This window comes from Diabrotica undecimpunctata, chromosome 2, assembly GCF_040954645.1.
Source record: "Diabrotica undecimpunctata isolate CICGRU chromosome 2, icDiaUnde3, whole genome shotgun sequence".
Taxonomy (NCBI): domain Eukaryota; kingdom Metazoa; phylum Arthropoda; class Insecta; order Coleoptera; family Chrysomelidae; genus Diabrotica; species Diabrotica undecimpunctata.
This window is the reverse complement of record NC_092804.1, coordinates 32,528,877-32,545,985: the sequence shown is the minus strand read 5'-3', so window position 1 is coordinate 32,545,985 and position 17,109 is coordinate 32,528,877. Positions and strand designations below refer to the sequence as shown.

The 17,109-nt window shown below is 33.0% G+C and overlaps 1 protein-coding gene across 2 annotated transcripts in view; it reads right to left on the bottom strand.

Moving 5' to 3' along the window:
* Nucleotides 1-17,109, bottom strand: part of jus (EB domain-containing julius seizure protein) — a 411,352-nt gene that overhangs the window by 44,122 nt on the left and 350,121 nt on the right. For both annotated transcript variants that reach the window (XM_072522570.1, XM_072522571.1), the window contains exon 4: nt 3,139-3,253. In XM_072522570.1, the coding sequence (XP_072378671.1) occupies nt 3,139-3,253 (115 nt within the window). The remainder of the gene's footprint in view (nt 1-3,138; nt 3,254-17,109) is intronic.

The window sequence follows — 17,109 nt, the reverse complement described above, 5'->3', positions numbered from 1 at the left end:
TGCCTTACACCCGTAAAGGTAAACAAAGCTCAAAAATTAAGTAAATAAAAAAATCGTTTGTATTTCAATTTAGTTTTTGTTACTGTTAAATAAAAAAAAAATACTTATTAAATTTTTATCTTGAAATAAAAATGTTTAATTTAAATTCTAGTAGTGTATTGTTTCCAACAAACTGTTGTAATAATTAAAATGAAGACTGTCTATATGTGAAAATCAAACCTCATAAAGATTGCATTTGCAGGGAATAGATACTTTGTATGTAAATTTAGATCTAGATTTTAGGAATATGAAATATCTATGAACATGTACATAGGTCGGATTAAGGAAATTAATTAGGGTATGCATATTTATGTGATATTAGATAATATTGGACTTGCATGTTTTAATCGTGTCTAAATAGTTTAGGAAAGTTCTATAAAAACTAAACCTCTAGCAATAAATATAAATGGAGCTCCCGCTAATTCATGAGCTTTGGTAATGGGAGCACGAACCCCTTAAGGCTTAGATTCAGGAATCCACCAAGGATCTGTCAAAACATAGCTTAAAGTTGGATATTATATTTTTGTAGAAATATCTTTGAAAAGTTGTCTATGATTATACTGCTTGGCATAAGTTAGGGATATTGCCAATATCATGATAATGATACTTTATTCTGCATCTATTATTTGTAAGTAAGCAATTAATAGGTATTTATTGTACAAGACGATAAAATTGTACTTTATCTTCGAGAGCGTTTTTTAGCGCCAAGACGTCAGTCGAAACGCTAAATTATGCTCGAGAAGATAATGCGATTTTATCGTCGTGTGCAATACAACATTTTTTTCTATAGCAAGACTTCAAGTTTAGGTGAAACATAGAATTTCAAAGAAAATTGTAATTTTTAGCACAAAAATCGCAATTGTGTTGCTCCGTTGCTAGGGATATGAATTATTCTTTCAACAAATGTCAAATTAATGTTATCAATCCAGTACCTCGAATCAAGTATTTAAGCAAACGAGTACAAGTTGTGATGCTCCAAAAATAGATATTTCTAATAATGTTAATTTTAAAATTTCAGTTGTTTTTAATCCTTAATGTGTTTGAATTTGTAAATTTTATTGAATATTGAAGAATTTTATCTACTCTTGCTGTTAAAGTGTCACTTTATCTACCCTTGCGGTTAAAGTGATACTTTATCTACTCAAAACAGTTGTTATAGCAACACTTTAACATTAGCTATAGAAAAAAAATTATTATAGTTTTTAAAAAACATAAAATTTGAGATGTTATAAAGAGAATAAAAAAAAACAATCTAATTACTGACAAAGTACTTGTACAGCCATTTGAAAATGACCTTTGTTCTCTCAAATGGGATAAACAAATATAATTGTTAAAAAACTACTCGACCGATCGGGCTCATCTTTCGCAAATATAGTAGCTACATAAAAACTCACCTTATGAAATGCGTTTTAATTGTTTATTTTAATAACTATAAACAATTATTAAAATGCTTAGTTTCGGGTTTAATTTGAAATAATTTTTTTGTTTATAAACATTTTTTAATTTAGAAAATCTTATTTTAAAGAGCAAATATTTTCAAGACAGTCGTCTATTAAACATTTTTATCTTGAATGTATAGTTTTTTAACAATATTTGAAATGAATGGAAAAAGTCGCTTTTTCTTTGCTTAAATATCATGACGCAGTAAAAATTTCGATAACCACGAGATAATAAGCCTTTTCTACTAACTTCTCCCAGATATTCCATTTAAAAAAGAGCACCCAGTAATTTTTCGATTTTTCAAGTAATTTTTCGGCTTCGTTTGGAGTAATAAACTAGAAACAACTTAAAGAATTAAATTAAATTAAATAAATATACAATAAATTTAATTTAATTTAATTATTTATTTTTTTAAATTAAAAAAAAAAAAACAAAAAACTAGTGTTATTTGGTAATGTAGATAAGTGACTTAATTGATTTATACAGTTATATAATTATTATTTATTTAATTGATGGATTCGACCGTTACTTGATGGAAATTCATTTTATGTATCAATAAAACACTGAAAACGTTGTTTTCAAAATTTACACAAAATTTATTTTAAACTTTTATCACTACAGCTGTTTCGGCTAATTGCCTTTGACTGCCCAAAAATTTACATTGGTCAAACTGGTAGAAATTTTAATAAACGAATAGCAGAACATAAAAGGGCTTTCAATAATAGAAAAACAGATTCTACATACGTACTTCACCTTCTAGATCATAATCATTCTTTTATTGACGAATTTAAAATTCTTCACATTGAAAATAATGGCCTTAAGCTATCTTTGTTAGAATCTATGGAAATCAACAAATTAAAAAACACAGATATAATTCTGAATGACCAACTTGAGACAAATAGTTCTCCCCTCCTCAACCTATTTCGTTAGAGACTATAAAGTGTAAACGCATGCCAAAAATAGATCACTTGAGAAAAGAAATTAGCCGAAACAGTTGTAGTGATAAAAGTTTAAAATAAATTTTGTGGAAATTTTAAAAACAACGTTTTCAGTGTTTTATTGTTACATATTATTTATTTAATATTAAGCTATCTCCCTTACTTATGCCTTGTAGTTTAGTATCTGTATATACTAAAAAAAATGTGTGTTTTCGTCATTCTTCACACATTCTTCTTCATAGTACCTACTAACAATCAATCAAAATAGTTTGTAGGTATGGATAAAGTGTAAGTAGTGTATTAACAGTTGTATGCAACAGCATATCCGCCACAAGTTTTAAAGGCATCACTGAAGATTTGGAGATAATCAGGATAATGAGATATAACTTCGGAGTACAAGTGTTTGATTATGATCGGATTTGTAGTAGATTTGGAGTATTTTGTGAGGGTTAGGTCAATGGTAAGTGGTTGGATTGTCCATGGTGGATAATTTACACTTACTTGTAAAAATATACTTAGCTGATCATGGCAATAATTTGTATTTACATAATACATTAAAACTGAATCTGCACAACTCCCAGCCCATATTGAGGTGTATGTGTGCGTGTGTGTGAAATTTTATAAAATATAATTTTTAATTTATCACGTTAAGTAGACAGATTTTAATGTGTTTAGTGTGATTAAACGTAAGAAACTTGAGTATTTTTCTTTTATTACTTACTTGCTAAATAATCGTAGAACAACGCAAATAGTGATGAACATAAGAAACATAGCAACCAAAATACCAATCATCGCTGGATCCAGATATTTTTCGGGGGTGTACTTTGTTTGAATCACTAGAACAATACAATTATAAATTCAAAATTTATAAACAATAAATTTAGATATATAGATGAATAATTTTAATAATTTGCGGCATTTTATATAACTTTTTGTGACATCTATAGTACAAATTTTCTTCTCTGTAAGAATGCGAGTATGTCTATTACACGATCATTAGTTTACCACACCAATGGTTTTCTGTTTTTTAAAGTACTAATCAAATTGTGCGAATATATGCTCCTATTTGTAATATATACGAAAATATGAAAAGTATAAAAGAAATATCATACTGCAGCATCATACTGCATTCATAGAGAATCTAGTAATTTCAAATTCGAGAAGCTCATTAACCAAACTAAAAGAAATAACTGGAAAGATTATGTCGGGTCCTATTAAAAATCTGTCCCTATTAAAGATCTATAATCAAAAGTTAATCGACTAAATATTAAGAAAACAAAGTCCCCTTAATGCTGTCGGAAGCTTCGTGGATAGAAGAGTTCCATCAAAATATGACGATACCGTCTGCAGAATTAGTAATTCCTGATTTACAAATGAATGCTCTGTACGACTATCCAGAACAAATCCGCTTCCTAATCAAACCATTTTCTTACACTTTCCGTTAAAGAAAAACTCACATTTCGCACCAGGTGCTGATGATGTCCATGACTCCACGCTATCAAATCTTTCAAAAATCGATAAGACTGCGCTCGAAAAATGCAATAAATATCATCAAGACTGTAAGTGTCAGTAACTGGGGAGCTGATTCAAACATCTCAATATTTTAAGAGAGATATGTAATCTTGCATTGTGCTAGATAAATTATTATCAGAGCTTTAAACTAAAGTGGGTCAATATATGTATACTAGGCTGGTGTGAAAATTTCAAGAAGAACTCGACAGAATGGCCAAACATAAGAGTGACACAGTGGTGTCGGTTCCAGGTTCCAGATTGCAGGCAATAAAAATGCTGATGAACTTACCAGAAGAGAATTAGTTATAAAATTACAAAATGCTTCGATCCAGAGCAGTCCACAAAGGTGCCAGAAAGGAACTTCTCGACCGAAAAAAACCTGAATTCGAACAAAAAAATAACTCCTACTCGGAAAGTATACCCAGTTAAACAGAAGGTAAAATAATATAGACTGGACGGATATGCGCTAATAAGGCTAAAAGCAGGAATCAACTCAGAGTCCTAACTGGTTACTGAACGTCTGCCAGTCAAGGGACACCTGCAAACAATGGGATTGTTTCATGGAGACTTAAGTTGGTAGCAGATATTTTACATGTCCTGGTGTCATTAGATCGCAGGTGTTAAACACTTTTGGGCGACTGCCAAGTAACCCTAAAAACATATTGTACGCATGCACTAGACCTCTATAAGCTGGTACAGGGTTCCAGAATTCTTAAATGGATATCATGAATGAATAAAAGATATATAATAAGCCCGTTGGCTGAAGTATAATTGGTATATAATAGACCATTTTCGATTAAAAAAATATATAAAATACTTTACTGGACACTGAAAGGTAATGATTTTAAAAATACGATATAAATAAATATAAAAGATGTTGGGCAGTGTGAATAAAATTGTAGTATGCACTTAAAGTACCTTTTTCGTAGCAAAAGCTAACATTTTTGTGAATAATATTAAGTCGTAGCTTAAACTTATAAGTTTATTCTGTTTGCTTTAAGTATGTTCTGTCTTTTTGTAGTAAAAGGCTATTTAAATGTGAATAAAATACAGCATTTACTGAAATTTTAAAGTAACAACTCTGAATTTTTCAAGCCAGGTAATGTGCAGCTTAAAAATTAGTCTTATATAGAACTTGAGAATATTATTCTCAACGAAGTGAGTATCGGGATGAGGAATATCATAATTTATATCGTTTTTCGAGAATTAATGTGGAGTGGTAAGCAGAAAATTTCCTTGAAGACACTAAAGAAACAAGGGGAGGAGCATTAAATCCCAGACAAAAAATGCAGATATTTCTTCGGTTTTTAAGTGATCTTGGATTTCAAATTAGAGTTGGCAAGGATGAAGGTGTTCATCGAACAACAGTGAGTAAAACTGTGAAATTTGTTTTGACTAAAATAATTCAAAAATCATATATTTGGTTACGTTTTCCTTTAAATAACATTGCTGAAGCACAACAAGAGTGAAGTGCCAAGTAACCTTGTGCATTTGGTGTTGTTGATTGTACACATATAAGAATTCCGAAACCATCTGAGCATGGAGACGAAAACTATAACAAAAAAGGTTACTTTAGCATAAATGTACAGGCAACATGTAATGAATAATATGCGGCATAATAATATGGTGTTATTAGGTGATTCTGGTTATGGAATCAGAAGTTGGCTGATGACGCCATACAGAAATCCCGAAACTCGTGAAGAAATTGCGTTTAACACACTTTTAATGAAAGAAAAAGTCATAATAGAAAGGTGCTTTGGCCAACTGAAGAGAAGGTTTCCAATTTTGCGATATATGGTTAGAGTAAAACTAGACAGAGTTGCATCTGTTATTATTAGTTGTGCTGTAATTCATAATATATCAAAGTATTTAAATGATCCACTTCCTGTCGATGAAGAAGAAGATGTCATGAATGACGAAGAACAAGAACAATACAATTTAGAAAATGTGAAAATGTTATGAGAAGGGGACTTCAATGGAGAGAAGATATTAAACATTTAATTTACCAACTAAACATTTAATTATACAAATTGTTATAGTTATAAATTCAAAATTATATTTAAAAACTGTTGAAACAAATAAAGATATACAGGGTGTCTACCTTAAAAAATATATCATATTTCATAATTTATAACATTGTATTAATTTTATCTAAAAATAAAGAAGAAGAAATTTCGGGACCTTCGCTTTCGGGACCTTGGGTCTCGGGTAGACTTTGACGTAGGTTGTTCAATAAAAGTTGTTCTCGCTCGATCTACATGCCCGTAAGTTTTAACTGCTCAAGAAGAACCAGTCTTTGTAAATCTGCTGTGCATAATTTTGCAGTCTCATCTGTTTCTTGCCCTTCCAGCTTATTTCTTTTTGATTGTGAGGGTGTAATATAAGAGGAAGGAGAAGGAGGTCTGACTAAAACGTGCCTTGTCTTCGCTGGTTTTTGCATTTCTACAGTTTCCAATGGCTTCAATCCCGTTGTCGCTACTCTAGGAATTTTATGCAATGTTGAGTTTTTTTCATCTTTATCTATAATGTCCAGCATTTTTTTTCCCAATCTTTCAAAATAATTTTTTTATTTCCAGTTGCTTTCATATCTGTTTTCTTTTTTAATTCGTTTTTCATATTTTGATTTTTTTTTCAATTGTTGTACATTAATATTTTTGCCACAAATCGTTTGGTATGATTCCTGCATTTTAATTAAGGAAATTTCCTTATTTTTTCTTATTAATGGCAACTGCGATTTATCAAATAAAACTTTGTGATTAGATAAAGCCTCTTGAAAGCGCAAATTGCCATTTTCTTCTTCACCGACTTCGGAGTCAAGAGATTCACTGTCGTACTCGGAACTCATTTTTAACACTTTTACAAACGTGTGTCTGCTAATGGTTGTAATAAATAACTAAATAAACTGAAAAGTCTGTTGACAAAAATAGAATACGGCCGATTTTTATAAGTTTTTTCTAGATTTGTGTTTCCTGTTGTTAGTTTAAACTTAAATTTTTTAGTATACACTTATAAGTATAAGCAAAATATTATTCACAAATTTTTCAGAATGTACTTAAACTTATAGCTGAATCTAATAAGATTGTACTTATACTATAACTGAATTCTTAAAGTAAACACTTATTTTTTATTCACACTGCTAAATATCTTTTTTGAACTAAAGATAAATTAATAAATTTTTAGTTAAATAAATTGAATAAAGCTTTTGTCCTTTGAAACAACGCAAAAAGCTTTAATCATGTAGATCAAAATTTCTTCAAGCGGGCTTTCAAATGTGTTTTATATTATGTTTTACACATTTTTTACTTTACAAAATGAGGCTCATTCGCCAATTCGCTCAATTCGCAATCAACGATTACGCCACTAAAACGCCATAAAAACTAAAAAAACTGTGTTTACTCGAATTTATTAGTTTAAGTGTTTAAGTTTTAGGTTAGAACAATATACCTCGACGGGGAGGAAGGATGAGTTTAAATAAGTTATATATTTATAAACACCCCAAACATTTGCCTTAAACCTAATCGTCTTAAAACTTTGGACCGTATATTTTTTAGATTGAAATGGATTCGATTGGAATGGATTGAATTTTTAAATCATTAGATTAATATTACACCTTGAGTTTTGATGTGCAGTGTATATTCACCATTATTCCCATCCAAAACTCTATCGTTAGTTAGCGTATTCATCTCTTCTTCTTCTTATTGCGCCATCTCCTGAGTTATTTTTTTTTGTTTACTCATGGCCTAAGTACCTCACCATTGGTAACTTTTTGTACCCATGGAATTCTCAGCATCATTCTGTATATATACATTTCAAAGGCATGTATTCTTTTTTATGTTTCACAGTCCATTGTCCAACTTTCACAGCTGCACAGCAAGACAGAAAAAAGTTGATCATTTGGTTTCTGAGCTCCAAAGTAAGATCTGATCTTGTAGAAGTGTGTTCATGTTCATGAATGTTTTCCTTGCTTGTTCAATTCTTGATAGGATTTCTTTTTTTATGTAACATTATCTTTTATATTTGTTCCTGAATCTTTTATAGAACATATTTGTTTTCTTATTTTTTGTCCCTTGGCATACAAATGTACGTCTATTGGTATCTTTAAAAATACTAGAATTTTAGTTTTAAAAACGTTTAGATGTAAACCGTTTGCCATAACAAACTACGGTATTTATTATATTTTGTAGTTCTTGTGCGTTGTCTCTATTCTAATTCCGGTAATGTCGATTCCACCTTTGACGTCTAGCTTCTCTGAATTTAGATAATATATTTCGAATCTAGATTAATTAATAGCGGCGATAAGACGTAACTCTGTCGAACTCCTCGTCGGATTCGTATATCTTCGGATGCTGTGTGCTCTATTTCAATTGTTGTCGCTTAGCGTTAATATAGTTCTGAGATAATTTGCAAGTTTTGTTCGTCAATTTCGGTTGTTCTCAGAATTTCTATCATCGTTTGATGGTTAATGCAGTCAAATGCTTTTCAAAAATCAATAAAACATGCATAAACATCCACATTTATGTCTCTGGATCTTTGTGCTAACTATCTTTCCCTGTCTTCAGTCCTCTCCCCATGGAGGGAGTTTAGTGGTTATCATGATGTCGTGTGTTGTCTGTCTACAAAGATCTTTGGCTCTGATTATTTTTTTTAACTCACGCATGGTCTTTTACATATTTCTGTAATTTGATCGATCCGTCTTGTTTGGGATACTCCTCGTAATCTTTGGCCTTCTACCTTTCCTTGGATAATAAGTCTTTCCATGTCTTCTGTGTCTGCTATTATGAGAAATCCAAAGTATTTTAATAGTTGGAGATGAACTTCGCTGAAGAGCCGTTTGCTCTTGCGTTGTGTTATCAGATTTAATGCAAAAAGAGCATCTTGTGTTCCCAATCCGTTTTGAAAACCAAGTTAAGTGTCACTGATCTGGAACTCACGCTTATTGTAAATTCGTGTATGGATGATTTTAATTGGAATATTGGACTTAATTGGAATTTTATTTTAAATATTTTACTATTTGATTGGTTATTAGCCATTTTTTATTATTATTCAACTGATTTTAGGTTCTTCTATATTTTTAAAATGCTATTGGGATCATCAGTTCGATTTAGCTTTACTTGTGCTGAATTGATCTATTTTTTCAAAATACGCAGTATTTTGATAACTTTTTCTTTAAAACTCGTCTAGCTTTATTGTTATTTTTAACAAATAAAAAAAATCAAAGTAATGTTTACGACTATTTACAGGTTTTTAAAGTTATCTCTATATAAATTGTCGTCAACGTGATCTCTCACAGAAAAACTACTTAAATTAAAAGTTTTTGTGCTCTTACTGGCTCCCGGATGATCGGTGAGTGATAAATGTGACAAATGAAAGCAGCACAAAGTTCGCAGTCAATATGTCGTTGATTAATCACTTTGATGAAAGTGGGTTACGCAGAATAATGGGAGGTGGGTTACAAAGGATGGAAATGATAAAATGATTAAATCTAGTCGAACTCTGTCAATATTGTTAAGCGAAAGGGGACATATCACGCTTTGTGTTTTCGAGAGTTGAAAGGTTGCAATCACGTTTGAAATTATTATGGAATGATAACTATTATTTTAATAATTTGATTTTAAATCGTCTAATATTAAAAAAAAAGGCGATAAAAACAGCCAGAAAAATTCAGATGTATAAACTTGTTAAATACTACCCTAAAACTTACTACTACAACTTTACAAGAACTAATGAATCAGAGAATAATTTAACAGATAAACAACAGGGTTTTCGTAGTGGAAGATTGTGTACAGATGCAATATTCGATATAAAGCAAATTACTAAGAAATCACTACGAGTATAATAGACCAGCATTTCTCTGTCTGACTGACCTAAAGAAAGCTTTTGACAAAGTAAGACTCAAAGATGTAATACATCTTCTGTATAATAGAGAAGTTCCCTACTACTACTACTAAGGATTTCCACAGTTTTCACTGTCTTCCTTCACTCAACCGTTTTCTCCAATTTTCCCTGTCATTCCAGTCTCCATCTCGCAGGGTTCTTTTCTCCATAGCCTCGTCGATTTCATCTCTGAATGACCTTCGGGGTCTTCCTATCTTTCTTCTTCCAATCGGGCTCCATTCTGTGATTTTGTTTATCCAGCGTCCTCTGTCCGCTCTTCTGACGTGGCCGTACCAGGATAGTCTCTTCTCCTCTATATAGTCGATTATGTCTGATTGCACTCCCATTCTCCGCTTAATCTCTGCGTTTTCAATTCTGTCTCTTTTTGTAAGTCTACAGCTTCTCCTCAGGAACTCCATTTCTACTGCTCTTATTCTACCTCTATTTCTCTTGTTTATTGTCCAGTTTTCGGACCCATATGTCAGGATACTTCTTGTCAGGGTGTTATATATTCTCTTTTTTGTCTTTATCGTAATGTTCTTATCCCACAACACTGAGTTTAGTTGTCTTATACAGTTTCTTGTTTGTCTCAGTCTGTTGTTTATATCTTCTTCTGTTGTTCCCTGGTTCGATATTATGGTTCCTAAATACTTGAATTTATCTGTTCCATTTATCTTGTCTTGTCTTCCCTCGTCTATCTCTAGGTTTCTCATATCCTTGTTTTCTGTTGTTAGGTATTCGGTTTTCTCTAAGTTTATTTCCATTCCGTTGTTTTTATATTCCTCTTCTAGTTTTCTGAGCATAAAGCTGAGATCTTCTTTATCTTGTGCGATGACTACTTGATCGTCGGCAAAACTTAAGGTGTATAGGTATTCGTCTCTTACTGGTATGCCCATTCCTTCGCACTTTCTCCTCCATGGTTTGAGTGTCTTTTCCAAGAATATTTTAAACAGAGTAGGGGACGTAGCACAGCCTTGTAGAAGTCCTTTTGTCGTCTTAAATGGATTGTAGGCTTTATTTCCACATTTAATAGCTACTTTGTTTTCTTTGTATAGTGCTTTAACTGCTTTTATTAGTGTTTGTCGGATTCCGAGATCATTCATTGCTTCCCATAATTTGACTCTAGGTATTGAGTCATATGCTTTCTTTAGATCAACAAAGGCCAGATGGACCGGTCTACCTTTTGCCATTTTCTTCTCTATCAGTTGTTCTAATGTGTACGTATGATCTAGGCATGATTTTCCTACTGTGAACCCTGCTTGGTCTTCTCCAATTTTTCCTATTATTTCAGTTTCTAGTTTTTCTTTAATAATTTTCTCGTAAAGTCTACCTACCGACGATATTATACTAATTCCTCTATAGTTTTCACATTTTTTCCTGTTTCCTTTCTTATGTATGGATGTGATGTATGCTTGTGTCCATTCCGCAGGTATTTCTTCTCCATTTAGTCCTCTTTCGAACATTCTATGTAGCATACGGAATAACTTTTCCGTTCCGTTTTTAATTAGTTCGTTTGGTATTCCTCCGGGTCCTAGAAGTCCTAGAAGTTCCCCTAAACATTATAAAAACTATCGAAAATATCTAGAACAGATGGACAACATACATAATCTATAGAAATAGGCAGTGGAATAAGACAAGGAAATTCATTGGACCCCATGCTCTTCAATTTAATCATGGATGAAATCATCAAAAGCATTAACAAAAGAAGAGGATACAGAATATGAAACAAAGAAATAAAAATACTCTGTTACGCAAACGACGCAATATTGATAGCTCAAGATGAAGATAGTCTGCAAAGACTGGTCCTCATCTCAGAAAACTAAAACAGTAGTGGTCAGCAAAGAAACAACCAGATGTAAAACAGAAATAATTACTATTTAAATGGGAATAAGCCACAATTAAAGGTAAAAGTACGTTTATTGACGTTTCAATTTCCACTTCTGAAATCGTTCTTAACAGACAAACATTAGTAAATTAAACAAATTTTGTTTTTTTCTTACTTGGTAAAAAATTCTTTTAATAATTTAATTTTATCTGATTCATTTTTATTGACAATTCAGACATACATTATACATTTTAAAGTAGACGACTTTAAAATGATATTGCCAATATTGTTGAGTTGCGTTCCTGGGACGACTTTACTTGTAAGATAGTTCATTCGATTACATGAAATCACCTTTAACTTGAAAATATCCATCAGAAAAATCTATCAAATAGAGAATTTGATAGATCTCAAATATGTAAATACGCATGGGATAATGAACATAGGGTTCAATGGAATGATTCTAATATAGCCCTAGAAGAAACGGATGGTAAAAAGAAAAAAATCATCAAATGTAGTAGGATCTGGTTACCGATATTAAAAGAGAAAGTTATTAAAAGGAAAATACCAGTATTAGTAAGTCGATAACATATAGAGGATGCATCATTTATGTTTTTTTTTTAAATAACAAACATATAAAATCAGAATTTGGTGTTTATTGAAAGTAACCTAAATGCACGACCAAATACTTACCATATCGGGATAGTATTATGAGGTTTTTTTCCTGGTTTTCCCTCATAATTTACTATGGAATCACTAACAGGAGATTTTTATTGCCATCATGGCCTGTGTTTGTCTTTTTAAAGACGAATTACATGATTTTTTCTGACGGATATTCTCAAGTTAAAGTTGATTTCATGTAACCGAATGAACTATCTTACAAGTAAAGTCGTCCCAGGAACGCAACTCAACAATATTGGCAATATCAGTTTAAAGTCGTCTACTTTAAAACGTATAATGTATGTCTGAATTGTCAATATAAATGAGTCAGATAAAATGAAATTATTAGAAGAATTTTTCACCAAGTAACAAAAAAACAAAATTTATTTAATTTACTAATGTTTGTATTTTGAGAACGATTTTCGAAGTGGAAATTAAAACGTCAATAAACGTACTTTAACCTTTAATTATGGCTTATTCCCATTTAAATAGTAATTATTCTAACATGCCACAAGAAAATAGCTTCAGAACAATAGTAAAATAGAAATTGATGGCATCAGTATTGAACAAGTAATTGAAGTAAAATACTTACCTGAGAATTACACTGTCCAACTATGGAGACCTGGACAATGAAGTGAAAGATCAAGTACAAAAGTAGTAATACTGACAGGATGCCTTAATAACACTATGTGGTGAAACAGACACATTAACAGTGAGATGAAATCAAGAATTTATAAAGCCAGTGTAAGACCAATACTCAAATATGCCTCAGAAACAAGACTCGACACAGCCACAACTCAAAGGCTACTGGAAACAACAGGGATGAGAGTACTGAGAAGAATTGCGGGGAATGCGCTGATAAACCGAAAGAGAAGTGAAGACATTAGAAGAAAATATAACATATAGTATATAAATGAATGGACACAAAATAGACAAAAAGAATGGGATAACCACATAAGCAGAATTGAGGAGACCCGTGTCGTCAAAATAGCAAAAAATAAGTCACCAATCGGCAAAAGAAGTATCGGACGACCACGAAAAAGATGGTTTGACAACTTGTCATAGAGGTATTAATCCGCCAATGAACAAGCAGAATTGCTTATAAAGAGGAAGAAAAAGAAAAATATTTTTAAACATATAAACAGTAACATAAAACTAAACAACTTTCAAGCTTTTTCTCTGTTACTACCTTGTTGAGGGTTGTTTGGCCAGAATGGAGCCATCGCTGCATCACTTTAGAAAGACCCACCAAGTGTTCGACTGTCTGTTTTCTCTCCTCACACCTGATGCACATTGCTGATTGGCTGAGCCTACAGACATTTTGGTGTCTCGCGAGTTTAGCGTAATTTGCGAGGATCTGTACCTCTATAAATTAATCTCTAATTAATGCAGTTAGTTATTTTTCAAATAAGAATGAGCCGACGCTCTTCTTAGCCTGACGTCAATCGGTCCTTCCGTTTCATTTTGCTGGGTGTTGATCTAGGAACACTTCTATTATATTAATTTTTGCAATGCATTTTTGATACGAAATTGTGCAAAAGGTTCATGTCCGAAACACCTGTTCTATCGGCTGCCTTATTCGTATAATACTGGAATACCCAGGCACTTATCTAACAGCTACTTTGTTATTTTAGCCTTCAACTCATTCAGAGCTTTAAAACAAGTTCTTATGCAGCTCTGTCATCTAATAGGATTTACCAATGCTTTCAGAACTGATTGGCTACTCAAATTTATATTATAACTATATCATGATTCTGAACTCCAGCTTTGATCATTGTATCTGCCGCTTCCTGCAGGGACAATGTCTCTGCTTAAATAATAGTAACGTGTTCAACAATGTTAAAAAAACTAGTCTTAGCAGGTAAAAGAAGACTCACGATTCACGAAGACCATTCCTGTCCTGATTTTCTCAGTTTTCGAGCCATCCTAATAACCTATTACTTTACTGCTCGTATTTTTCAAAACTTCCAGTATGACTTCATACTCTACTTTTACTTAAAATCTACGATTAAAGGTCCAGACAGTGGTACAAAGGTTTTTTGGTACAGGAAGCACCAACCTTCTTCACATATGTCTACATAGCTACGATGTCTATCTTTTCGGCCAACCAGTCTCTTCCCAGTCCATTTTCCAGATCTTTCAATCTGATACATGGAATTATGTATATGCATCCTAAGTATGTGTAGTAAAAACTTTAAACCCATAATGGAAGTACTCCGAAGGGCCCCATGAGATAATTACGTGCCAATCATTGCACATTTTTAAAGAGGATTTACAATTAATTGCAATTAATCCAAACACAAGAATCATACACTGAAAAAAAAGACCCAACATAGCCACAACACAAAGGCTACTGGAAACGGCAGAGATGTGTACTGAGAAAAATTACGGGAAATCCGCTTAAAGATCGAAAGACGAATGACGTACAGTGTATAAATGAATGGACACAAAATAGAAAATAAGAACGGAATAACCACATAAGCAGAATGAGGGAGCAAAAATAGCAAAATATTAAAATAGCAAGAGAAAAGTCACCAATCTGCAGAAGAAGTATGGGACGACCGCACAAAAGATAAAGTGACAACCTTTCATAGAGGTATTATTCCACCAATGAACAAGCAGAATTGCTTATAAAGAGGAAGAAGAAAAAAAAATTTAAACACCACACCCGTGGACAAGTGCAGATCTGGCAATGGATTCATACATCCAACATGTTTGTTTTGAGTTGATACCACAGACTCTGCATGCATTAGAATCGCTATGGTATTGCGAGTACTACTTACCACATGTGTATTCTATAATATTTTTCTATCTTCACTACTTTCAGTTATCTCACTGACGTCTGTACTGGAATTTTTTGACCTAGTATCAGTGGTTCCAACTGAAATTTCCACCTCTAAGTAAAGAATACAATCTTTAACTTCCTTGGACGAAATCTCTAAGAAAACGGGAAAGAGTCAATTTACGACTACACTTTTTTAAAGAGTAGAAGTAGTAGTTGAGCACAGAGAACGCTTCCGCACAGATCAGAATTGGCAGCACCCTATCGGAGGAATTCCTCATTGACACCGGGCTTAGACAAGGAAATCCTCTCGCCCCCGTGCTATTTAATTTTGCACTGGAACATGCAGTAAGTAAAGCTCAACTACAACTGACAAACGGATTTGCCGCCCAAGGATCAAAAATACTAGTGGAGTTTGCGGATGACGTGGACACAATTGCACAATTCAACAGAGATGCAAAAGAAGTTTTCACCCTATTCGAAAACAGAGCCAAGGAAGTTGGTCTGAAGGTCAACAAGGACAAGACCAAGTACATGATGGTTACGAAGAATCCAAGACCAAGGGTTATACAAAAAGTAACAATCAATGAATACAACTTTGAAGTCGTCAAAGAATTCAAGTACCTGGGAGCGATCATAACATCTGAAAATAAATATGAAAAGGACAAGGCAGCCAGGATCATTGCAGGAAACAGGGCATATTACTCATTAATGACCGTACTTAAATCAAAAATACTCTCAATACCAGCAAAAATAAGAGTGTACAAGACAATAATTCGTCCCACAATAACGTATGGAAGCAAGACATAGACTCTGAACCAGCGGGAAATGACAAAATTACTGGTACTGGAAAGAAAGATACTGCGGACTATCCATGGGCCTTGCAGAGAAGAGACAACAGGAGAATGGAGAAGAAGACACAATGGTGAACTCCAGACAGTATATTGAGATGAAAACATAGTACGCTACATTAAAGCAAACCAAATAAGATGGGAAGGCCACGTACTAAGATCGAGTGACGAAAGACTCCTGAACGCCACATTCTGGGAGAGGCTGGATGGCAGAAGGTCAGTTGGTCGCCCAAGAAAGAGATGGAAGGACGCAGTAGCCAGTGATCTACGCAAAATGGGAATACAGCAATGGAAAATAGCTGCTCAGGTCCGACAACAATGGAATTAAATAGTAAACGCGGCAAAGACTCACATAGAGTTGTAGAGCCAAATGATGATGATGATGACTTTTTCAAAGCTTGAAGTGTGCTTTGTGCTAAGTCATGTAATGTATTTAGATTCTTCTCAGGAAATTGTTTAGGTCTGCAGTGCAATGGTAGGAGCAACAAGAGAAACGAAGTTATTATTAATCTTATTATCGCCAGTCCTACACCAGCTTTCTTTAAAACCTTCTCTACTGATACAAATCGACAGACTGCACAGTACATGGCCGAAAATATATAAAAAGTACCAACAGAAAAAGGACCAGAAAACTTTAGTGCTCTAGTGACGGAAAAAGCCAGTACAATGGTGAAATCCTCAAACAATATTCATGAAAAATAAAAGCATTGTTTACGGTTGTGACGGCCTTGTACTCAATATACTAATACGAGACTATAGCTTTAGTACGATATTAAAACTATCTTTAAGGAAATTATTAATTCTCATTTATTACCCGCCACTTTCAATCAATAAAATTCAATTGAAGGAAGGAGATAGCTGTACCAATAGCGCCAAATTTACCTATCTAAACTCATTAAGGATCAATTATCCACAGCTTTGCAAAGTCTTCTCAAAATAAAAACGCCCAAAAGCTTAAGCAGTTTGTGAGACTGTGGATAATATACTAAGCAAGCGAGTAGGAAAATTAACTTTAGATCAAGATGTATTCTGGATACATGTGTTAACGCCGCCGTTCAATTTAATTAACCTCATGGCTGAATATATAACTAACATAGAGTCAGATAACGGAAAACTAAGTCAATTAGTAGAATGATGATATAGTCTGGTAAAACATTTTAAAACACTGTTACCTTCAAGTCTCCTTACCAA